Genomic DNA, 26,778 nt, shown 5'->3' with positions numbered 1-26,778 from the left:
GCATAGAAAAAGATGTGTCATTCAGAGACCCAGCCCAGTGTAGGGCAGGAAATGGCTAGAAGGCGTGGGAAGGAGAGGGGAGGAGAAATGGTATGAGAGAGAAGTGCCTCGGTAATGGATCTGCCTTTAAAGCAAGTGTTGTGGGGCTGGCATTGTGGTGCAGCGGGCAAAGTGCTGGCTTGTCACTCCCACGTTCCATGTTGGAGTGCCAGTTCAAGTCCTGGCTGCTTTGCTTCTGATCCAACTCCCTGTTAATGCATTGGGAAAGCAGCAGAAGATGGCTCAAGTACTTGAGTGTCTGCCACCCACGTGGGTGACCTGGATGGAGTTCCTGGCTCTTGACTTTGGCCTGACTCAGCCCTGGTTAGTGTGACCATTTGGGGAGTGAGCCATCAGATGGAAGATCTCTCTCTCTCTCTGTCACTCTGCCTTTCAAATAAAAATAAATAAAATGAAGATTTGTTTCTGATTCTAATGTATATATGTGTATATATATATGTTCACAGTAAAAATAATAGTTGTAAAAAGATACAAAAAAACAAATAAATAAAATGACTGCTGTTTGTTCCATAGACTTGCAAACCAGATGGATTCCTGGCTTCAGTCAGCAAGTTTTGTGTCTTTGGTTATTTATTGGAGAAGACAAAGCTTCATTTTCTTATGCAAGTCGGGCATGTACACCATGATTTGCTACACATTTTGAAATTTTACCTTGAATATGAGAAAATTCTCACTGATGCAATTTATTGGCCCAATTAGGTTAGGCTTCACTAACGAGGAAACGCTTTGGCCTGCCTGCCTGCCTGTCCAGTTTGCTATTTTAAGTTCTCGGAGTTGCCTATACTTTTCCTGGCTTGGGGAAAGGGAAGGAAGGAAGAACACAGAAGGAAGTTTCAGAGGCCCAGTCCCTGTCACCATGTGTGGGCCTGAAGATGCTGGGGAGATGATCTGTTCCCACCTTAGTTACTAAACCACCATGAACTAACCTCACCGTGATGACGTGCTGGTAGATGGGTGGAAAGGTGCGATATGAAGGCCATTGCCAACACTCCCATAGCCAAAGGCAGGTTAATAAGAGAGGAGCAGAACAGACTTATTTAAGTTGCATGTGATATGGGACTCTGACCCAAAGACCCAGGGAAGCCGTCTCTTTCCAGGCTTAGGCTGATAAGTGTGGTCAGCTTCACTGACGAAAGGTGAGCTGGGAAGGGCTGCACTGGGGCTATGTGCCCCGATGCTTCTTGCCTCTGTGAGGACTCCTTCCTCCCGGGAAGGGGACAAGGCCCCTCTGCAATGAGGGTCTTCCGGGAGAAGGGAGAGCGCAAGCTCTCTAGGCTTCATGGCCACCTTTGGGGGAGAAGGGGGTTCTAGTCTCTATGACCCCACCTTGAGGGTGACAGGAAAACAGCCTATATCTGGGGAAAATGTTCATGCTTATGGTTATCAGTGGCTGGAGAATGGACACTTGCATACCACTCTACAACTTCCAGTTTTCACAAACCTGGAATCTTATAAATACACTCAGCTCTGACACTGAAACTGAGCACGGTTTTATATTTCTTTAGCAGTTTCCTAAAATGACTCAGCAGGTGCTTTCTGGAGCCCTAGTTAATACAAAACAACAGCTCCACATTTACAAGTACAGCTACAAAGATGGCATTCAAAAACGGAAACTGGTTAAAACCTCCCTACCTGCTATGCATCTTTATTTTTTTATTTTTTTAACTTTTATTTAATGAATATAAATTTCCAAAGTACAGCTTATGGATTACAATGGCTCCCCCCCCATAACTTCCCTCCCACCCGCAACCCTCCCCTTTCCCGCTCCCTCTCCCCTTCTATCTTTAAAACCTTACTTCATAACTTCAAGTGCAATTATCCTGACAAGTTTGTCCCTTTCTTTCTTTGAAAACATCGAAACCCACCAGCCTTCCTCTCTGGAAAGAGAATGCGTCAGGGATTCTGGAGCCGAGCAGTGAGCATCTTAAGGGTTTTTGTGAATTGGCCTTGAGAGCAATTCATAGTTAAGGACATAAATGAGGACTCCTAGCTTACAGAGATTTCTCTCTGATAGGCAGTTGGGAAGGAATTTATGAATATGAAGTTAGTATCGATCCAGATGCAATGAAGCGTTTGGCTCCTGGCTTTATTTGCAGGCAAAGAAGAAGCCAATGTACATTGAGACTTGGAAGGTGCTTAGCAGCCCAAGATTTCACAAGCAATGAGAGGGGGTTAGGATCAAGGGCTTATGCGGCAGGCACAGCCTCAGAAAACCTAAGGCTCACCTTTTCCTCCAAGATTGCATAGAAGGTAGAACACATGCAAACCCAGAGTAGATTTTAGAGCTGGGAAGGAGAAAAGTTGAAAGGCGTTGTCAGCTGACTTCAGCTGTCAGTCAACGATGAAGGGCATTAGAGGTGGATTTGGCAACAGAGAAGAATGAAAAATGATTTCAATTTAAAAAACCTGTGTTCTCATATCAGAAATTGAGACAACAGCAGCTGAAAATGCATGAAAAGATGACTGTGTATCATTTAGGATACACATTGGGTTTCAATATTCATTTTTAGTAGCTTTCTGCTGCTATGGAGGAGGGTAGTGGACCAGATCTCTTGTTGAACACCTCGCCTTCAGGACTGGGTGTCAGCCCCTGTGGTGCCCTGTTCTTACCCCTGGGCAGTGTGATGAGAGCCAAGAGCTCTGCCTTGCACAAGGAGCTGGACACTCTCCAGGGGATGGATGGGGAAAAGCGACTTTTCCCTTCTCATAAAGAGGAGCTGGGCAGCTATGCACCTCCCTCCTGCAAGGGTCTCCCTTACTTTAGCCCTTTGCTAAGTGAACACAGTGGCTTCAGGTAGCGGAACCAGCAGCTGGGCTTTAGAAGCCAGAGACATCTCCCAGCTCCTGGACCTCCCTCTCCCTTGAAACTTGACTCCCAGGGAAGTCAGCCCCTCCAACCTCCTCACACCTTGGACAGTACCCTAGGAGCCTTATCCCGAGCGAGGGTGAGTGTACTGGGCCTCTCCAGGTGATTGAGAGCTTTTACTACACGTGCAGAGACAAATGCCTCCAGATTCAATTCTCACAGTCCCTGAATATGCCTCAGGACACAAAGGCTTTTCCCAGGAACATGGAGAAAGGCAGGGAAGCTTCTTACCCCACAGGGATGGGCTGCACAGGATTAATCTGTCAACAATTTGGCAGTAGAGTGGGAAGATGTGTGAAAGGCTGGGGAAGATTGAGTTGCAGGTGGGCACGTGCAAAAGCCTTGAGGTGGGAAAGGCCTTCATGTAGTCCAGAAACAGAGTCTAAAATGACTGGAGCTTAGCAGGGGAAGGGACAGTGGGAACAGCGTGGTAGAGAGGCAGGCACTGGCCAAATCCATGCATAATTTTTTCGTAATACACATTTTCCACGGACCTTTAGAAAGACCCCTCATGTGCATGTATTTAAGATTTTTTTTTGAGCCGGCGCTGCGGCTCAACAGGCTAATCCTCCGCCTTGTGGCGCCGGCACACTGGGTTCTAGTCCCGGTCGGGGCACTGATCCTGTCCCGGTTGCCCCTCTTCCAGGCCAGCTCTCTGCTGTGGCCAGGGAGTGCAGTGGAGGATGGCCCAAGTGCTTGGGCCCTGTACCCCATGGGAGACCAGGAGAAGCACCTGGCTCCTGCCATCGGATCAGCGCGGTGCGCCGGCCGCAGCGCGCCTACCGCGGCGGCCATTGGAGGGTGAACCAATGGCAAAGGAAGACCTTTCTCTCTGTCTCTCTCTCACTGTCCACTCTGCCTGTCAAAAAAAAAAGATTTTTTTTGCACCAAGATTAGCTATTTTTAAATTCCATTTTCTCTCTTATAAGGATAAATTAACTTTCACATTAGACAAATGTACCCCCTCCCTGTCAATATCGATAAATGTGTGATCGACAAGTGAAGCATTCATGGTCTTTGGCCATCTGTTACTCCTGGACTTGACCAGGTTTAATGTGTATATTCACAGATGGCCGGATACATGCAGTTGCTTTCAGTTTCATTGCTACATCTATTTTTTGTACATAAAACTTGTATTTTGGTTTATTTTCACTAATAAATTCAAAGACATTTCACATATGTATTTGTATTTACTACATGTCTACCTTTTGATAGTTACATATTCATTTATGATATTCATTTTGACTTTTAATGCTTACGAGATTTGAAATTCAACTATTTCACTTGAATTTTTTATAAATTATTTTTTCAATGCACATATAGTTGGACACATCTTCAGAACTGTTTATTTTCATTTACCTTAATAGAATGAGAGATGGAGACAGATACAAAGATCTTCCATCTGCTGATCCACTCCTCAAATGCCTGAAACAGTTAGGGCTGGGCTGGGTTGAAACCAAGAGCCCGCAGAACTCAATCTGAGTTTCCCATATGAGTGGGGGAGACCCAAGGACATGGGCTGTCACTTGCTGCCTCCTACTGTGCATATTGGCAGGAAGCTGGAGTTGAGAGTGGAGCCAGGACTCAGACCCAGGCACTCTGATATGGGACACAGGCATAACTAACGTGCCAATCACCTTGCCCCTAGCCTATCACCTTAATAATGAACATAACTTTGTGTCTTTTCCTAATATGCACCTTCCTAACTCCAAGAATGTTAATTTGAATTGGATGGCATATTATTACAACTTCAAATGAAAAACAGAGCTCTGTAGAACATATCCTCTAAGAGAGGCTCAACATGGCACAGGATTAAGCACTGTCTACAGTTGTTACTCCCATGATTTCTGTGTTTCTGGAGTTTGTGTCAGTCTTGAAAACGTGTTGGATTTCTTTAATTCATGCAACATAAAATTATCTTGTAAACTCACTGAGGCAGCACTCTGCAAAGCAGTGGACTGTGCTTTGCAAGGGATGGGAACTGGGGAGGGACTGTGTGGGTGTCACGATGACTCACGTCACTTGCATATGACGCCTGTGATGAAACCTTCTGTGACATGCCCCATTGCACTCTCACCGGAGCCCCTGGCTTACCCACTGCAGAGGTCAGACTGAAAGCGTGCACTTGTCCTTGAGACTCCCCCCCTTTCAGTACCTGTGTTTAGTACTCCATCTTATTTGTCAATCTTAAGGAGAACAAGACATTTTTATTTTCTTAAAAATAAAGTAAACCTGTAAGATTCCTTTTAGCTAAAAGAAAATTATAACCTATATACTCAGAAATCCATCTTGGAAGGATAGCTTATTACTTGACTTTGGAATATTAACTTTTTTTTAACCTCATGTATTTCACCTTCCTGATTTAAGGGTACCTTAACTATAGATATCAACAGTGAATTCAACTTTGCCAAACTCAGCCAAAATATGTCTGAAAGTAATTGCACTACTTTCTAGTCCTATGAGTAGTGTGAGAATCTGTGTTTCCTCACATTTTTATGAATTTTTGACATTGTTTGACTTTATAACTTTTTTCATTGTTGTGAGCATTTTATTTATACAAAGTCACACCAAAGAGTTTGTGGAAATTGATTTAAAATATTATTTGGGTGCAAACAACTTTGCGATCCATGTGCACATTTTTCGTAATTCTCATTTCCATGAACTTTTGGATGAACTCTCATAGTTGAACTTCAAAAGGTTCATATAAAATGCATCTCATGAAAAAAAAAAACTGGATTTTTTTTGCATCCAACAAATCTATCTCTAAGCAACTTTTTAGAAAGATTTATTGATTTATTTGAAAGGCAGAAGGATGGAGAGAGGGCGATATCTTTCATCCCTGGCTTGCTCCCCAAATGGCAGTAACAGCCGGATCTGGGCCAGCCCAAAGCCAGGAACTCCATCCTGGTTTCTCATGTGGATGGCAGGGACCCAAACACTTGGGCCATCTTCTGCTGCCTTCCCAGGTGCATTAGCAAGGAGCTAGATAAAAAAAGAAGTAGCCAGACTTAAACTGGCCCTCTGATAAGGGACACTGGCATTGCAGGCGGTGGTTTAATCCACTGCACCAAAACGCTAACACTTAATGCTATCTTTTCATTTCCTTTTTCTGCACACTTTTTGAAGTCTCCTTGTATTATGGTGCTCTATTTTTCATTTTCCTGAGGGCTGGTGTGCTTAAGAATCTTCCATAATTTTGTTATTACATTGAGTTTCTCTGAATGGACTTTTCATCTTTTTTGCTTTGCTTTTAAATAATGGATTCATAGGTATTAAAAACGGTGTATAAGTGTTCCAATTATAAATCTTTTCTATTGTATTTTCATTAATTTCATTTACAGTGTATTTCATTGCACAAAAACACAATGTTGATATAGGTAAATTAAAAATTGTTTCTTTAAATATATTTTTGCTGTTTTACTAAGCAATCCTCAGCATATAAAGATACTTTTCCACATTTAAAAAATTTTTAATTTTTTATTTTTCACTTTGTCTTTAACAAAATGTGATTTTGTTATATTTAAAATTTTAGTTTTTTATTCATTAATTTATGCTGTCTATTTCTGCCATTCTTTTTTTGATTTCTTCATAGTTTTTCACTTTTTTTGAAGAATGTTGATTTTTGTTTTTTCCTTGTTTTAAATAAAATAAGTGGCGAGAAGCCATATTTTGCTCTAAATAGTAGTTCATTTACATTTTATGTTTTGGCAAACTTATTGTCATTTAAATTATAAATATTTCAAAATCACCTTTATTATTTTCTCTTAAATCACAGGTTAAGCTTATTTTAAATTTCTAAACCACATTTCTCTTTAAAATTTTTACTGGTGATACCTAATTTAATTATTATTAGTGAACATATTCTATAGCTTTTCCCTGCATTTGTTTTAGAATTTAGAATTTTTTAAGAAAAATTTATTTATTTGAAAGGCAGAATTACAAAGGGAGAGACAGAAAGATCTTCTATTAGTTAGTTCACTCCATAGATGGCCACAATTGTGAAGGCTGGGCCAGACAGGAGCCGGAGCAGGGAGCTTTGTCTGGATCTCCCATGTGGGTGTAAGGGCCCAAGCACTTGGGCCATCTTCTGCTGTTTTCCCAGGCATATTAGCTGGATCAGAAGTGGAGCAGCTGGGATGTGAACCAATGCCCCAAAGGGATGTCAGTGTTGTAGGCTTTACCCCTATGCCCCAGTGCCCTAGTGCAGTCCTTAGAATTTAGAATTCTGATTACAATCTGATCTGTGTGATGTATTACTAGAATTCACTAGGTAATTTGGGAGTTTGATTACTGACTTAGTATTTGGCCAAGTTTTGTGTTTTCTGTGTACCTGAAAAATAAGGTATGGTTTCTTTTCATGGTCTATATAATTCAATGTATACATTGAGTAGATAGGTAATATATTTCTATATCCTTATTGATATTTGTGTTGCTTGAACTAGCAGGCTCAAGAAAAATATAATACATTATTCAACTATCACTATGGATTTGTCCATGTCTCCTTGTAATTCTAGTTTTCATTGTGTATATTTAAGTAAAAAGCCACAAAAGATAATCAATGTTAATTTGACTTGGTAAATATTTCCTTTCATCATTAAATAGTATTTCTATTGATACTTCTTAATGCCATTTTTTTCTTAATTTCCATTTTGTTTGCTATAACTTCTTCTTTTTGGATGGCATTTCCCTAGAATATATTTTCCCATCATTTAATACACAGTTACATGTGATTTTGATTTTTGGTGATTTTCTCATAAGCAACAATAATTTGGATTTAAAAAAATCAATGTGAGAATTCATCTTTAAAGATGTCTTTAACCTATTTAGAATGAGAATGATTATTGGCAGTTAAACTTACTTCGTATTTGCTAAGTATTTTTTCATGTATCCTTTTGATTAACTTTACTATTTACTCTGGAAATTATATAGTCTATTTTTCATGCAATTAAATTCAAAACGTTAATACCAATAACTTCAATCTAAAACTAATAGAGATAGCATTGGGAGGTCCTCCAGTTGGCTCTTGTGTCCCTTTGACACTTCTCCATTATTTTTTTTTTCTTCTTTGAGTGTTTGCCTTCTGTCTGGCACCACACACTGCTCCAGGCTCATCTACAGTCCCTGCTCCAGCCCTAGAATCAGGTGCTTGAGAAGGATATCAGAAATGAAGTTCTGGGTTCTACTGATTTTATTTTATTTTATTTTATTTATTTTTTAAAAAAGATTTTACTTTTGAACGACAGAGTTAGAGACATAGGGAGAGAGAGAAAGAAGAGAACTGACATCTGCTGGTTCACTCCCAGAAGGCCGCAATGCCTGCAATTGCACCGATCCGAAGCCAGGAGCCATGAGCATCTTCCTGGTCTCCCATGTGGGTGCAGGACCCAAGCACTTGAGCCATCTTCTACTGCTTTCCCAGGCACATTAGCAGCAGGCTGGATTGGAAGTGGGGCAGCCGGAACTCGAACCAGTGCCCATAAGGGATGTCAGCCATGCAGGTGGTGGCTTTACCTACTACGCCACAACGCTGGGCTCCTACTAATTTTATTTCAATGATTTGATGTCTTATTTCTATAATTTATGTTGTGTGATTTTCCATATTTGCTAGTTTTCATATGCTCTTCCATTTTTATTAATTTTTTTCTTTTTTGAACATTTTATTCATAATACTTTAAAATCTCTTCACTTTGCTTTATTACTTACAGTTTTGGGGGTTACTTGTGGCTGCTGCTGATTCTTACTCATGTGTATGGGTCAGCTTTTCATTAGTAGAGCAAATATCTGATAGGAGCTACTGAGGAAGGAGAAGATTTATTTAGGCTCATGGTTTTGGAGGTTCAGAGCTCAAGATCAGACAGCCCTGCCCCTGTTTAGGTGAAGCCAGAAGATGGCAAAGGATGATCACATGGTGAGCAGGAAGTAGAGAGACAGGGAGCATGCGCTTCCTCTGTGTCCATGTGTCTCTATAAAGCCATTATGACTTAATCATGGGGCCCATAGCCTAGCCACCTAATTCAATCCAAGCACTTCTCAAGGCTCCGCCTTCAGAAATAATCCATCAAGCCTTCACTCTTAATCCATCAGCCGCCAACATTGGTTTATTAACCATTAACATCAGATTTTGGGATTTAAATTTCTGCATGGCTTTGGGGAGCTGAATCCTGTTCAAAGTGTAACACCACAGTAATTCAATTTCTTATCCATTTGTCTTTTTCTGTTTAGCAAGCTTATCTTCAGTGGGGGTTATTCCCATATATCCCTTTATGTCATTGGCAATGGGATAATTTCTTCAATGGAGTTTTTCTTTTTTTAAATTGTCCTGTGGATTTCAGACTTTGGTGATGTTTTATGCTAATTTTCCAATTTGGAGTTCCTATGAAATGGGGTGTAATGGATGTGGTCATCCAATTATTGGCCAGGCAAGGGTTTATAGTTTATGATTTCTTTTTCTTGTCGGTGTTTTACAACACATGCCTAAAGACAGCAACTTTCTTATACATCCTTGAGCTGCTGGCCACATGTTTTAAGTAAGGTTTAAGTAAGTTTTAAGTAAGGCCAGGATTAGGATTTAAACATGCACACTGGGCTATAGCTTGAAATCTTGAGTCACCATATAAGCATTAAAGTCTTAGCATCAATGTGATCTTGATTCTCTCTGAGTACCCTGGGTTAGTGCTGGTTCTCTGCTCTGACCCTGAGCTTCCTCTTTGTTACAGGATCTGGGAACTACTCCTTCTTGGTTTCTAGTTGAACTTAGAATTTCTAAACTCTTACTAAGTAAGTCCCAGTATTTATAAATGTTTGCAACAGGAGCTAATGTTTCCATGTCTGCACATTTTGCTTATCAAATAAAGACATACATGTATTACTGACTGTGTGCTAGGCATCATTCTCAGAAATTTGCAAACAATAAATTACTTAATCAATGCTCCATCCCCATAGGGTTGCACAGGATTCAAATACTGGGATATCATCTTAGGTTCTACTGGGAAGATTTTTATGCTCATTCTTATACCCCTACTGTAATTTATATTTGCATCCTAGCAAGTAATTATATCCATCTAATTTGCACATTTTTCCTAATGCACTATAAATTCAATAAGGTCAAGAACATGCCTTTAACACCATATACTAGCAATTTTCATAGATTGTGGTGTAACTTTTGTTTTTTTACAAAAAGAATGAATTACACCATGTATGAATGAAGCTTGAAGGTGGTATATCAAAGTTCATACTTTTTTCTTTGGTGACTAATTTTGCCATAAGTTAGCAAATATAGCTTTCATATAAGTTGTTTATTTTTTGTCTTAAAGAAAATAATAGCCATCTCCCTTTTCTATCAAAGCTTGAGTTCTGATTGATAAACATATGTTTCAGATATATTTATAAATGTAATGTGATCTTTATCTTCCAAGATCTTTATTATATACTTTCTTGGGTTAGTCAGGATATTCTAGAATACTTTTCACTTTCCTTGGGCCAGGAATGGTAACACTACTGGACCCAGAAATTAAAAAGTGAAAATAATTTATGATAAGAAGTTTTGGAAGCAAGTATGACTATCATGTAATCAATTCATAAAATCTGATAGCAAATAAAAGACTATATCACTTAAAGGTTCACTTAAGTATTAATAGGGACACCATGTTTACTGCAGTTCAATTCACAACAACTAAGCTGTAGAATCAACCCAGATGTCCATCAATTGATGAATGGATAAAAAAAAATGTAGTATATACACACTATAGAATACTACTCAGTCATAAAAAAGAGTGAAATCCTGTCTTTTGCAAAAAACGGATGCAACTGTAAACCATTGTGCTTTGGGAAATAAGCCAGTCCCCCAAAGACAAATACCATGTGTTTTCTTTGATATATAGTAGTTAATGTTGAATATAAAAAATGTATAGGAATGAAATAGACATCTTGTGATTTGATTGCTGTTTTTAGCCTTTGTTTACACTCCTGTGGAACTGTGTCTTTCTACATTTTACTTATTGAATATTATGGCTAGTGGTGCATTAAGCCTAAGTGGAATGAAATTATGTTTTTGCAAAAATTAAAGAAAAAAGGGGGCTGATGCTGTATGTAGTGGCAAAAGCTTGCAGTGCTGGCATCCCTTATGGATGCCGATTTGAGTTCTGGTTGCTCCACTTCCAATCCAGCGCTCTGCTAATGCGCCTGGGAAAGCAGTGAAGATGGCCCAAGTGCTTGGGTCCCTGCATCCACGTAAGAAACCTGGAAGAAGACTCCTGGCTTTGGATTGGCCCAGCTTCAGCTGTTCTGGACATTTGGGGAGTGAACCGGTGATGGAAGATCTTCTCTCTCTATCTCTTTCTGTCTCTCTCTCTCTCTGTAACTCTGCCTTTCAATTCAATAAATAAATCTTTTAAAAATTAAAGAAAAAAGAAGAAAGGAATAAAGGAGGAGGATTGAGGGAGATATGGGGAGGTAGTGAGAGAAATATGGTTATATGCTGAGAATTGTACCTATGAAATTTGTTCTCATTTTATTAATAAAATTAAGGCCGGTGACGTGGCTCACTAGGCTAATTCTCCGCCTGTGGCGCCGGCACATTGCGTTCTAGTCCTGGTTGGGGCGCCGGTTCTGTCCTGGTTGCTCCTCTTCCCGTCCAGCTCTCTGCTGTGGCCCGGTAGGGCAGTGGAGGATGGCTCAAGTGCTTGGGAGACCAGGAGGAAGCACCTGGCTCCTGGCTCTGGATTGGCGCAGAGTGCCGGCCATAGCAGCCATTTTGGAGGTGAACCAACGGAAGGAAGACCTTTCTCTCTATCTCTCTCTCACTGTCTAACTCTGCCTGTCAAAAAAAAAAAAAAAAAAAAAAAGTAGTGGGAACAGTGCATAGAATGTACATAGACTTTGGATTTGAATTATGAGCTACACTTTTAGCTTTGTAATGTAAAACCTGATATTGTCCAGATCTCATTTTCCTCCTTTGTAAAATGATAAAATTGTTTACATTTAATGCTGTCTAGATGATTAAATGAGAAAATTTATATGAAAGCAACACAGTTCCTGGCAGTCAAAGACATTCAATAAATGTGATTTCAAACCTTCCATCCTTACTTTGTCCCTCAAATAATTCACAGTTTCATTATTTGCTTAATCTCTTTGGTGAAAACATTTGGGGTATCTAAACCTCCTTGTGTACATTTTAGAAGAAAGAAAATACTCTTGCAATTTCTTTTTCATCAAGAGCCTGCAGTATGAGAGAGCAGATTTATGTCCTCATAAGGCAACATGAGATGAATTATTTAATTTTAAGCTCTATATATTTTAAAATTTTGATGTTCACTTTATAAAGTGGCTTGACATCTATACAATTTATATTATTTTATCATTTCAAAATGGCTTTAGTGGGATTATTTTTAAAAGTTACTGGATCATTTTTCTATCTTAGGGGAGTAAAATGTTCTTCTTCTCTAGCTATAATAATTCTTTAATACTGCTCTTGTAATCCTCTATCAAAATTAATGAACATTGTTATAACTTGACTATAGCCACAATTTATTTTTATGATGCAAATGTTCTCTAAGTGGGTGAGATGAATAAAATTCCTGTTTTCTTTTAATATTTAATTAGCAATAAAAGATAAGAGAAATGATAAATTTCTTAACTCCTATTTAGTGTGACTATCTACTTAGTAGAGAAACAATAATAAAGATTATTATTTGTATTTGATTTTCCAGTTTACAAACTACTTTAAATATTTCTTATAAAATCTTTCCTAGAATACTCCGAGGAAGGGGTTACTATTAGTATTTTAATATGAGAAAAATCAGTCTCAAAGGGTTAATTTGGCCAAGGACACCTGGCTTGTCGGTATTAAACTGAGATTCCAACTATGTTTTGTTTTCCTTATTACATATTACTTATTATAAAACACTAATTGCCCAGCATATACTTCAATTTCAAATTTTAAATGTGATCTTAAGTGATATCTTGGACTTTAAGGCCATTTGTTTAAAAATATTATTTGGCTTTGTTAGAAGAAATATATTATTAGAGTAAACAGTTACAGCACTAAATGACCTTCAATTGTCTAGGGACAAATTGAAATACACAAAAGTACAAAGACTATAAAAAAGTTTACATACGGAATTAGGAGATTTGTATATCGAGGATATTGTGTAGAGATATACCAAAGGTTGAGGAGATATACCAAAGGTTGCTAAGTGAAATATACCTGTTACAACAGAATAACCACGTCTCAGGCCCATTTCCATGTGGTGCTCACTGAAGTTAAATTCATAGATGTGGAGTCAGAATGGCAATTACCAGGGGTTGGCAGGAGGGAAGAAAGAAAAGTTTAATGGGTACAGTTTCAGTTTTGCTAAGTGAAGAGTTCTGGAGATGGGGGACAGAGGGAATGATTGTAAAACAATGTGAATGTACTTAACACTGCTGAACTGTGTGCTGAAGATGGTTAAGATGGTGAATTTTATGCTGTTTGCTACAATGGATCAAAAGAGGTATACCAAAGATTTCTAATATTATTGAAAATATGAGTTCTTTATGTCTTTGATATTGAAATATTCTGTTTTCTACTAATAGTGCATTTATTTTTAAAAATTTTAAACTAAATTGACATGTTCAAGAATGCTTTTTGCAAATTTCAAGGACTATATAGGGCACTATTCACTTCCCCTAAATAGTACAAAGGTATGAACTTGTTTGTAGACAGTGTAGAGATGGCTGGTATACCAAGAGGGGCACTGCAGTCAGATGCAACATCTTGTGCAAAATATGGGGTGGAAAGATATGACAGCCTCTCATGCCCGGGAGGCCGGTGAGGGTGGGGGCCACTGCTCGTCGCCTAGACCATGAAAGGCCACGAGCATGTGGAGGGGTCCTTTGGGGCTAATGATCAACGTAGAGTTTTAAATAACTGGCATTTGGCAAAGTCACTGACACCGGTGTGAAGGGCAGATTGGAGAGGAACAAACTGGAGGCAGGAGTAGGCTGCTGGTATGGCCCAGAGCCTGCACTGAAGCACAGGGATGTGGAGAGCAAAGGGGCACAGGACTCAGACAGCAAGACTACAGATTCTGTGGGACTTCTGCACCCCCTATAGATTTTAATACATGAAGACTTTTCTCAGCAGAATGTCATGAAAACAGATGATCAATCGAATAAGAAGAAATCTGGTATTGATTGCAAACATATTATTTCAGCATATATTCAGTTGTCTTCCCTAGGAGGCTTTGTTTATAAAATTTTTGTTTATATTTTAACAAAAATTAATACCTAAGGTCTTGAAATGGATCAGCTGTGACCAGAGGTGTCTCCACTGAGTGTTCAAAAAGAGCTCCTTCAGGTCCTAAAGGAAAATGAAGCATACATCAGTACTGCTGATGGCATCAAACACATTGAACTCTTAGTCTACACAGTCATCTCCCAGTATCTGTGGGGGGTTGGTTCCAGCAGCCCTGTGGATATCAAAGTCCATGGATGCCCAAGTCCCTTGTACAAAATGGAATAGTATTTGCCTATAACCTATGCATATTCTCCTCTATGCTTTAAATTATCTCCAGATAACTTACAGCACCAACACAGGGTAAGTGCTGGGCAAATGGTTATCATCTAAGGAATAATGGCAAGAAAGGAGGTTTGCACGTATTCAGTGCACATGGCAATTTTCCAAATACTTTTGTTCCATGGTTGAATTCATTTATGTAGAACCCATGGATATGGGTTGACTGTGTATTAAAGCACGAGTCGATGTTGTCCTTTGTTGCCGAATTTGTGCACATGTTTGAATTACAGGGAAAAAAATCAGCACAATTCCTTCCCTTTTCTGAGGTTATCACAATATCCAATCAACAAAATATGATTTTCAAAGCACTTACAAAGCAGAAGACGTATGTTAAAACTAGAGAGCAACATTAGCCCTCAAGTTAAAACGTTTCTGTTGCACTTCGCATATGTCCACATACTTTTTAGGTAATAGTAAGTAGATCAGTTCTAGGTTTTATGTGTGTCACTTGTGCCTTGTGCCATTTATTTCTAAGGCACACAGAAAAACAAAAACTTTAAATATTTAAAAATTTCTAGGAAGCAGAATGTTCCGTCTCAATAGCCCGGGAACTTAATTCCACGCAAGGCCCAGTGTCAGCCAGTCGTGTGGAAATACACAGGGGCAAGCGGCAGCAGTTTGTTCCATCCTAACTAGCTTCATACCCAGGTGCCTGTGCTGGAGGCACTATCATCCCATTTACTGACGAGGGAACTGACGAGCAGGAAGGTTAGTTAACTTGCCTAGGGTACCCTGAATTCAGAGTCCAGACTTTTATAAGACTTCTTATACACTGTTAACAAACAAGACAAAAGACAGAAAGCAGTGTGCCGGGAGAAAAGCGCAGCTCCATTATTGTGGAGTCGTCAGCAGGGAAGAGTTACTTTACCACCGAGGACTGCACAGTAAAATGCAGTGGGTCTGGACTTTAAAATGAGCAGACAGGCCGGTGCTGTGGCTCAATAGGCTAATCTTCCGCCTGTGGCGCTGGCACACCGGGTTCTAGTCCCAGCCGGGTGCCGAATTCTATCCCAGTTGCTCCTCTTCCTGTCCAGCTCTCTGCTGTGGCCCCAGCAGGGCAGTGGAGGATGGCCCAAGTCCTCAGGGCCCACATGGGAGACCAGGATAAGCACCTGGCTCCTGGCTTCGGATCAGCGCGGTGCACTGGCCACAGTGCACTGGCTGCAGCGGCCATTGGTGGGTGCGGGGTGGGGGTGAACCAACGGAAAAGAAGACCTTTCTCTCTGTCTCTCTCTCTCACTGTCCGCACTGCCTGTCAAAAAAAAAAAAAAAAAAAAAAAGAAAAAAAAAAAGAGCAAACATGACCATAGGGAGTTTGTGGACAAGGATTTCAAGGACAGCATTACCCAGTGGGCATCAAAATGTATTGTGCGTGGGCACGAAGATAGCAATCCGATCCACTGGAAACGTAATGGATTCAGCATGGAAATACAGCTTTATCATTTGCATTGTGCTCAAACTATTTCTTGCCCACATGCACCCATTATGATTTAGCCAGGTGCTGTGTTTCTGGCACGGTCCTAACTCTGCTGTAGGCTCTGACTGTGGCTTAGGCCCGCTTTGGCTTAGGCCTGATTATCTTGTTTAGGCACCCTCTTGTTTTAGGACTGTGGTTACATCTTACAAATAATTTGCTTTTCTTTATCTTGGTTCCATAAGGATATCAGGACTCCTCTTCACATTGTGTAGACTTTCCTTTTTAGGAAATAAATTTTTCATCTCTTAGTCTATGCTTGTACTAGTTTTGATGTTAGATATAGGGAAAAAATTGTGTGAGTGAAAGTTCCCAGACACTAGGTTAAGAAACCACCATTCTGGACAAAAGTCTTCTCAGCATCCTACATTGAGTAGACAATTCACAATACCCTCACATCATCCACACAAATTACTAGCTCTGTTAGCTCCATTCCCGCCATCATGGATTTCTTTAAACATGAAGCTATGACAAAAACCCATACTGACATCCTCATTCAAGAAATAATAGCTTGTGGCACATAAGAGACTTATATCAGTACAAAGCGAACTTTTAAAACTACAACCAGATTTAGTAGCATGATTTACATAAATGCTATGATCAGCTAAAATAAATGAAGATATATAAATGAAGGTTAACATATCATGAAAATTCTTATCATAATTCATGTAAGTAATATTCATATGAGAAACAGATACTGGAATGGGTCACACTACCTGTAAGTGCCACGTAAGCAAACTTATTTGCTAAAAGGGAGTATTACATTAAGTAAGGCTATACTGAACACTGGTGTTTCCACAATAAAGTGTGCCAATCAAATGTGATAGAATAATTTCTGGTTTGCTAGAAGCACAGATGACATTCCTATTTGCCTAGAGTGGAAAACTTGTGTAATACTTGTAGGCCCCATGTCCTTTTCTTTCCTCCTTCCTTCTCCTGATTTACAAAATATCAAAGGAAAGTGAAGAAAAATTCCATGGGGTGGGTGCTCTGGTGTAGTGGGTTAAGCCTCTGCCTGCGGTGCTGGCATCCCATATGGGCGCGAGTTTGAGTCCTGGCTGCTCCTCCTCCAATCCAGCTTCCTGTTAATGGCCTGGGAAAGCAGTGGAAGATGGCCCAAGTCCTTGGACCCCTGCACCTGTGCGGGAGACCTGGAAGAAGCTCTTGGCTCCTGGTTTTGGATTGGTGCAGCTCTGGCTGTTGTGGCCTTTTGGGGAGTGACCCAGCCGATGGAAGACCTGTCTCTTCCTCTCTCTGTTTGTAATTCTACAAATAAATAAATAAATAATATTTAAATAAAAATTAATAAATAAATAAAAATATTTAAAAAAGAAAAAATCTACTTGAAGTGATTCACTGACAAGACAAGTGGAAATATGCTCAGTATAATTTTACACAAATAGATTTACTGTGTTTCAAATAGCACTGCTTGAGTAGTGCTGTGCTGTGAGAAGGGTCTTTACATATCCTCAAACAACAATGATTTCTTTCCATGACTAAGCTAAATGAAACAAAAAGAAATGTAGACCATAAAATTTAATGTAATTATTTTTTCCTGGTTATATACAAAAATATAATACTGAGAAAAAAGTGCAAACAATTCTATTCTCTATACGCATATATTATATCCTTTAAAAAATCAAGCTAGAAAAACAATGTAGTGTAGTTACATTTGTTATTTTTAGAAAGAAGTTTTATTTATTTGAAAGGCAGAAAGAAAGAGGGAGAGAAGAAAGAGAGAGAGGGAGAGAGAGAGAGAGAGCGAGACTGACTCTCCCATTTGCTGATTTGCTCCCCAAATGACCACCATAGCCAAGACTGGGCTAGACCAAAGCCAGAAGCTAGGAGCTCAATCTGTCTTCTATGTGGATGGCCGTGACCCCACACTTGAGCCATCAACTGCTGTGTCCCAGGGTATGTATTAGCAGGAAGCCGAGTCAGGACTCAAAACTCGGGCACTGGCATATGGGATGCAGGCATCCCAAGGGGCATTTAACTGCTGTACTGAACGTTCACTCCAGCATAGACATTTTAATTTGAGCACAGTTTCATTCTTTTTCCTCTAAGACCTGAAATCATTCACACTGTCAGTGGCACTATTTAATAGGCAAACGGAACTCAATTCTAAGTTCATGCCAATTATCTTCTAAGATGAGCATAATTAGTGATATTACATTGGCATGTGATGATAGTACTGCACTTTTGGCAGCTATAAACTGGTATGTTTTATCTTTCAATAACAGCAGCAGTTTCTCTATCATTGAAATTCTAAGTACTCAAATTATCTGATCTTGATTACATCATCAGTATTCAACTCCAAAGTAAATATTCCTTGGAACCTATATAATAAAAAATTTTTTTCCTAAATGGTTTCATAAAATGACTCTTCGTAAATAGTTGCTGATTTTCAATGTACTTTTTTTTCTTTCATGTTGGCACTCATATTTAAGTATTTCCAACCAAGATTATATGACAAAGTCATCAGTTTAACACTGTGTGTGTGTGAAAATAGAACACATTACTTGCATTTGTGTAATCTAAGTTTTAGGCAGAGAAAGAAAGTTCTATTATACCATGTCATTATGTAAATTATGCATTAAAATAACCCTTTATAGTATGCATTATTTATACAAGTAAGTATAGCCATAAAGGAGGAAAAAAAAAAAGGAAAATAGTCTTACAGTGTTCACTTTTATTCTCCTGGTTTATAGTACATATCACTGAGATTAGACAACGTAACTGATCTGGCCGTATCTACTCTGAAGTAGTAGTATTTGGACAACACCCTGCTGTTCTGGACCTTAGAACATTTAATGATGAATGATACTCATGTGAGGAGCTGTGGTACAACATGGATTGAAATGGTGGAAAGAGTAGTTGAAGAATTCATGGATAAAACCGAGCAATATATACCCAAGTACATGTTAGGCTTTTGCATCTATACTGGTAACTATCAGGCTAATTCCACTTATTCACTGAGCATTTGTGGACTGAGAGGGGCTTTTCAAGTGGTGCAAAACAATTCCGTTGCTTCCCATCCTTGCCAAACTTGCACATCATGTTTCTACTGCCTCCCATTCTGCCCAGTCTGTAAGCACTTTGAACTGTTTTTGCTTTTAATACTCCAGTGAAAATGCTCTCATATACAGAGCAATGGGCTCCATTATGGTAAATTTACTTTCTGTCATCTGGACCCAAGCCGTGGGAACGCAGTTTCTCCTGCAGCAGAATGGCTATCGTGTTACTCCTCTCGCCTCGTTTCTGTGCCTTCCCACTCTCCTCTGGTCTTAGCCTCTAATGTTGGCATTTTTCAGAGCTTAGCTGGATGATGATGCCCATGTTTGTGTCTCTAGCCTGGACTTCTGTCCTGGGAAATAGAGAGCTCACACCCAGTAACTCACCTTACCCACTTGTCTCCAGGTATCATCAACTTTAGTATGTAAAGTATGAGCTTTTGCTGCTTATTGCTATACAAATATAGTCTCCTGCTCAAGGCTTCTCTATTCTCCAGAGAAAAATGCCATCACTCAGAAACAAATACTGTCATCACCTAGACAGTAAACCATTGTCCAGAAACAAATATCATAAGTAAGTCTCTCCCTGGATGCCTGTCACCAGGGAATCCGCTGGTCTGTCTCTACATGTCAGACACTAATTTGGAGGAATTTACTTCCCTCTAGGACCAATGCTACCATCAAGTCCAGGTCACCATTGTCAACTGCCTGGCATGCCATTAACATACTAATTGGTCTTAATGCTTTTGATGTGGTGTAGCTAGGTCTATATAAACTAGAAGACTCTGAAAGTCCTAAATGTAATACTGTCCTACTTGTCAATCAAAATGCCCCTTTTCCCAGGATACACTTGCTTCATCTAGCACCTAAGGGAAGAAGCCATGAAAATGTGGATATTAAGGTCCATGTAGAATTTATGGAGGTGCCATATAATTCCCTAGTGGCTTAAGGTCAGTAGAGGCACAAGTCCCACTTTATAAAAGAGGCCAACAACCTGGGAGCTCTCCCTTGCTCTCCTTCTCTTTCACTGTGGACCAGGGGTAGAGATGCTACACAGGTGTGCCCTTCATCTCCCCTCCCCCAACTTTCCTCCCTTCTGACAATCCCCTGGCCCACTTATGTGTTCCATGTGGGGCAATCCATGCTCACGCGTGTATGTGTGTTCACTTTCTCATCTTTTGAAGATCTGTTGTCATCACTTTATGCACTTTATATATGTCTGCACTTAGTAATCTTATCTTTGTGTAAGACAAGAGTCTGGAGTAAGACTAATATACCCTTGCCCACATCACTTTCAGTCTTTCCTCCAAACAAGCGTTCTCCCTTGTAATGGCTTTATATATATATACACACATACATATACATACATATATATGTATACACACATATACATACATACATATACATATATATATATATATATAGAGAGAGAGAGAGAGAGAGAGAGAGAAGGCAGATCTTACACAGAGTCAGAACCAGAAGTGAACAGTAGAATTGTGAAATTTCTAGGGTTTCCTTAGTCACAAAATTTAATCACAAAATTTCTTTAATCACAAAAAGCTAAGAACGTATCAGAAAACCGACAAGAGTTAAAGTCTGGTCAAAACCGTACTGATGTGGCCAGTGCTGTGGCACAGAGGGTTAGATAGCTGCCTGAGACGCCAGCATCCTGTGTGAGCATTGGTTCAAATCTCAGCTGCTCAGCTTTCCATCCAGTTTCCTGTTACTGTGTCTGGGAGGACAGCAGGGGTTGGTCAAGGCTCTTGACTTTGGCCTTGCCCAGCCCTAACCATTTGGAAGTGAACTAATGAATGGAAGATATCTCTGTCTCTCTCTCTGTAATTCTGCCTTTTAAATGAATGAATGGATGAGTGAATGAATGAATGAATGAATGAATAGTGCTGATCACTCTCCACTCACGGTTGCCTGGCAACAAGAACTCATATTAGTGTAATGCATAATGACAAGGAACGTATTCAGTTATCAGAAGCAAGGGTATACGAGGGTGTTTCAAAAAGTTTATGGAAAATAAAAGTTCAGTTTCAGTGCAAAAAATTTTAAAATCCATGGCTTTTTCTAACACTCATTTTTTGGTAAGCTTTTTGTAGATTCCTCACAGCTTGTATTTCAAATTATTTTGCACCAAATAAATTTACCTGATAATTCTCTTTCCCACAAACTTGGTGAAGTAATCCTCCTATTTGCTCTAATTGGCTTCACTGGAGAGGAGGAGCTGGGGAGAAATTTGTGTTTTAGGCCAAAAAATATTATGAAATGGAAGATAAAGCATAACTTGAAAGTATGAGTATGTGTTCAGGAGTGTCTATACATCGCTGGCCTGTTGCTTCTGCTGACTTGGGTCAAGTTAGTATAGAGAAGTGATTTTCAAAGTGTGGTCCCTGGAGCTGTGGTAGCGGCATCACCTGGGAACTTGCTGGAAACGTAGATTCTCAAGTCCCATTCTAGACGCACTGCATCAGAAACTCTGGGGATGAAGCCCCAGATATTTTAAACAAGCTGTCTAGCTGATTCAGATGTACCTGTGCAAGTTACCAACATAGCTGCTTATCAGTTCTCTAATAACAACATCATGGCCTAGAAGGAAGCCTGGGCTACAGAAAAGCTCATGGGCTCTGATTTCCTGAAGGATGGGTTAGGCATGAGGCAATCTTAGCCGTTGCTCAGACTTTTTCCTTACAGAGTGCATGGCCCTACAGTGCAATAATATTCTATTAGGAGTTGTGCAGTCCTTTGCAGACATTAAAACACTTAAGCGAGAGTACAGTAGACATTCTCATCCCATTTTTAGAAGTGAGGAAATAGTCAAGAAGACTGAGTTACGTGCTTAAGGTCATGCAGCTAGTACCTGTTGAGGTAGGAATACAATCGAGACCTCTAACGCCCACACTCTCAATACAGAAGCTTCTCCAATTACACTGGGGTTGTGTCACTACACCACTATAACAAACACCTGAAAAGATCCGCTTATGAAGGAAGGAGGTTTATTTCAGCTCACCGTTTTGGAGGCTCACAGTCCATTACTGGGCAGCCTCTGGTGTCTGATGAAGGTGGTGGATGGCAGACTGTGTGCAGAGAAACTATCCCACAGTGAGCCAAGAAGCAGCAGGTCAAAGAGCATGCTCATCCAACCATAGGGCTCCTCTCTAGCAACCTAATCCAATCCAGTTACTTCCCAAAGGCCCCACCTTCAGACACCACAGTTGGATTAAGTTTTCTTCATGCCAGCTCCATGAACATAAGGCTTTGGGTTTTAAACACTCTGTTAATTGGGCAACCACATCATGTTCAAACTAAAGCAAGCATCCCAATAAACTCATCAAAAGAGAGTGGAAAACACATGGAATCCATCTACACATCTACCCTATTGCTGCACAGTGCACCACAGAGCATTGCTGTGTTTCCCTAGGCCTGAGAGGCTGGGTGGGAGCCGTGGCCTCGGTCACCACCTAGCATCCCAAAGAGGATTGGACTGCACAGCTCTTGCCTGGAATGAGCCAGATTCAACACTCTGAGAATAATTTGTTCTGAATTCAAAAGCTGAAAAATCTTAAGCTGAATTGTTGTGAGATGGATTTATTTTCTTTTTTTGAATGTTTTTATTTAATGAATACAAATTTCATATGTATAGCTTTTAGGGATATAGTGTTTCTTCCTCCCCATTCCTGCCCTCCAACCCCCCTTTCCCATCCCACTCCTATTCCCTCTCATTCCATTTTCCATTAAGATTCATTTTTAATTATACAGAATACCAACTCTATACTAAGTAGAGATTTCAACTATTTGCACCCACACAGACACACAAAGTATAAAGTACAGTTTAAAGACAAGTTTTACTGTTAATTCCCATAGTACACCTCATTAACATGGGGAGCAAGTGCACAGTGGCTCCTGTTGTTGATTTAACAACTGACACTCTTATTTGTGACGTCAGTGATCACCCAAAGCTCTTGACATGAGCTGCCAAGGCTATGGAAGCCTTTTGAGTCTACAAACTCCGTCGGTTTTTAGACAGGGCAATATGCAAAGGGGAAGTTCTCTCCTCCCTTCAGAGAAAAGTACATCCCTCTTTGATGGTCCCTTTTTTCCAGTGGGGTCTCACTCTGAGAGATCTTTCATGCAGAACCGTTTTTGCCACTTTGCCTTGGCTTTAAACGCATGAAATGTTCTCATGGTATTTTCAGTCAGATCCGAATGACTTAGGGGCTGATTCTGAGGTCAGGGTGCTGTTTAGAGCATTTGTCATTCTATGAGTCTGCTCTGTAGACTGCTTCTCATGTTGGAACTTTATTCCCTTTGTAATTCTATCTATTGTTATTACCAGGCACTTGGTCTTATTCATGTGATCCCTTTGACTTATGGTCCTATCTATATGGTCAATTCTATACTTAATATGATCACTTTGTCACATAAGATGGGATTAGTGTCACCCAGCTAAATGAGATTTGGAGTCCCATGGCAAGTTTTTAACTTCACCCTTAGGGGCAAGTCTGTGGGAATGTGTGCCCATCTGTACAGATCCTCCCTCTCTCATTCTCACTCTTATTTTTAACTGGGATCTATTTTCAATTGACTTACTAGATGTAAGATGGATTTCTAATTGTACCGATGAACAGTGCATTTATTTTTCATTTTTTTTTGTTTGGTTCCACTTGAGAGATTTATGTACTATTTATTTACACAGGTCCAACACTACACTCAGTCAATAAATTTCTGACAAAACATGGCACACTTATAAGCATTTAACATGACTTTGCAGAGTTCATTTACCCTAAAGAAACTCACTAACACAGGAAATAGCTTTGAAGCCCAGGAACAAAGAATGCAAAGAAATTCCTAAATGTATTTGTCTGGTAAATTTTCACTCTTCATGTTGCATTTGAGCGACATCATAATCAATGAAGGACCACAAAATTTCTTTCATTATATGTATTACATGTTATACTCGGTACTTCAAAATTTCCAGTTCACTAGCTTACGTGAGATGATACATAAATAAAAAGCATGAATGTTATTTATAAAATGCCCACTTTCTAGTTCAAGGTTTTTTTTATAGAAGACTTTTATTTAATAAATACAAATTTTGAAAGTACAGCTTTAGGACTATAGCCATTCTTCCCCCCATAACCACCCTCCCACTCACAAGCCATCCCATCTCCTACTCCCTCTCCTATCTCATTATTTATTAAGATTCATTTTTAATTGTTTATAGACAGTTCAGCTAGTTCAAGTTTTTGCTCAATAATTGTACTATGAGTGCTTATGATGCTCCAGAATAACCTACATCTGTGGACATAAACATCTTTATTCCATCATAACATTCACAATATGTAATGGAGTTACTAATAGCTCACCTAAACACGGGCAAAAGACATAAAAAAATAAAAAAAACAGAATGGGAAAAGAAAAATAACACATTTATGCAGTCATTTACAAAGCTGAGATATGGAATTTCAGCAACTATAATAGTATTTTGGTAAATGTAACTTTTAGCATTGTTGAGTTTCACACAGGTGCCAGTGAAGAACTGGTCAAGGCCAAGAACTTGCAACACTTTCTGGACTTTGGGGCTCATACCATTGATATCTCTGATCCTGATGGCGACGGCCAGTTTGGGTTCTGCAGGCACAGGGAGGTGGCAGCTTCTCTTGCCATCCTTGCCATCTGAATCTCAGTTCCTGCATCTGCCTGTGTTCTTGTGGTAGTGCTCAGCTTTTTCATTGATAAGTTTCCTCCTGGCCTTTCAAAGCATCTTTTTGGGCAAACTTCTTTCTCAGGCACTTGATCTGCAGCTCTTCAAAATTTTGCTTTTTCTAGGAGTTTCTGGCACAGCAGGAACCTTCTTCCTCTTTTAGCACCCTCCAGTCAGAAAACAGCTGATCAGTGCATTTCTAATGGCAACAGCACTTGGGCTACTTAGTCCTTTATTAATTAGACCATAGTCAATTCCCTCTCATTAGATTTCCTAGCGCCCTGTAGGAGTATTTCAGTAAGAACCAGGATCACTACTGCTTTAGACTATGCAGCACTTACTTGATTATGATTTTTTATAGTTTGTTTGGTCAGGAATTAAACTTTGCATAAAATCTTGTGTTAGGATTGTATTTCCTTTCTAGGTCAGGAAACATTGCTTCCTTTTCATTTGGGAGTGTTGGTAATATTGTGCGAGAGACTAGTGTTGCTGTTGATGTTCAGAAAAGTGAAGGAAATTGTTGGGTTGGATTTAACCAGTATCTGGTTGCTTGTGTCTCCTGTTCTTTATAGAAACTCAGCCAGCAAATTCAAAATGTGTTTTGAATTTTTTTTCTTTAAATTTCTTCTTTTTAGTACTCCCCAGTAAGTCTTGTGAGAACCCTATTCAAACTTCAGGTCAACAAGAATTTTTGTTTTTCTAGAAATACGGGGCATTAAATACCTGATAGAATGGAATAAAAGAAACTTGGAGAAGATTCCTGGACTGTTCAGATGACATAGGAATACAGGATAAGCCCTTGGGTTACACTCATTAGAGAGAAGCAAAGGGTACGAATATGGTGGAAGATTGGTGAGGTTTTCATTCTTCTTGCAGAGTTCCAAAGAATGTCCAAAGAAATGCCATTAAGAAAAAACAAACACGCACGCTACTTTTTCTTTTCTACCTGAAATATTGTGGCTTAAGCTCGCTAAGGACAATTTGTTTTTGCAGAAGTGCACTCCATGAGAAATCAATTTTTTCAACAGTTACTACATACCAGTTACTCGAAGACTGTCCGTGCCGACCACAACTTCCTCCTCATCAACCGTAAACAGAGACTTGCCATCTTTGGAGTTGATCTGAAATTTCTGACTCTGAACTTCTACCATTTGGGGACCTGAAGAATTATAATAAAACAGTTTATTATAAAGTATTTATTATAAGTAGTGTTTAAACCTCTATTTTTATACATCATATCACCGAGCAATACCAAATAACCAGATATTTAGTACTTTTTACCAATATTTTTATTTATTTCTACTTTGTGCATTTTAAACTTAAGTCTAGAATAGTATTGAAATTAATTATGTCAAGCATATGCTAATCTAAATCAAATATATGTATGAATAAATTTAAAACTTGCCAAAGTAATATATTTATTTTAATCATAATTAAAGTTGTATTCATTTGGTTATTAACCACCGGGGGATTTGCATTCTGAAATGTGAGATTTATGAAAGACTATATTACAGAAAGCTTGCTTTAGGGATCGAAGTTCACCCAGAAGCTTAATCACACCCTGAGTCTCCTCAGCCATTATTCTCAGAAGAGCCCCCTACCTCTTACCACATGGGAAGGCCTGGGGCAACACCCTCCTGTTCTTCCCCTGAGAAATTTCTGATTGCTTCGTGACATTATTCCTTCTATTTCACTTTCATCTCTAAGTTTAATTTCTTCCCCTGGGCTATAGACATCTTATCTGCCATCTCACAAATCTGTTCAGCACATGATTGTGTGTGCCCACTGTGTGCCAGGCCCTGGAGGTACTGTGCCCAGTGGGGCATGGAAGATCATGCTTGGCTTCTCACCCGCTCGCCCACTCTTGCACACGGACACGCATCCCAGGCATTCATCCTTGTGTGACGTCCAGCTTCCCTGTGTGCTTCCCGTCCACTTAACCCAGGCAGCTTTGAGACTCAAGCTCTCTAGAACACAGCTTTCATCATTTGCTTAAATAACTACCGGAATTTTCAAATGTGTAAGTGTGTTTTATTTTCTCAGCTGTAAAAATGAGGTAATTGAGAAACAGGTCATGTGTTATAAGTTTTGTGTTTCTCA

General features: G+C 39.6%; 1 protein-coding gene across 2 annotated transcripts in view; it reads right to left on the bottom strand.

Annotated features, from left to right (window-relative positions):
- The window catches only part of SGCG (sarcoglycan gamma), a 93,106-nt gene that overhangs the window by 2,760 nt on the left and 63,568 nt on the right, over positions 1-26,778 (bottom strand). For both annotated transcript variants that reach the window (XM_062195409.1, XM_062195410.1), the window contains exons 5-6: positions 25,718-25,837; positions 14,192-14,264 (exon numbers count right to left, since the gene is read on the bottom strand). In XM_062195409.1, coding sequence (XP_062051393.1) covers positions 14,192-14,264; positions 25,718-25,837 — 193 coding nt within the window. The remainder of the gene's footprint in view (positions 1-14,191; positions 14,265-25,717; positions 25,838-26,778) is intronic.

Source organism: Lepus europaeus, chromosome 6 (assembly GCF_033115175.1).
Source record: "Lepus europaeus isolate LE1 chromosome 6, mLepTim1.pri, whole genome shotgun sequence".
Classification (NCBI taxonomy): Eukaryota; Metazoa; Chordata; class Mammalia; order Lagomorpha; family Leporidae; genus Lepus; species Lepus europaeus.
The sequence above is the reverse complement of the archived record's forward strand: the minus strand, read 5'-3'. Positions and strand labels throughout refer to the sequence as shown.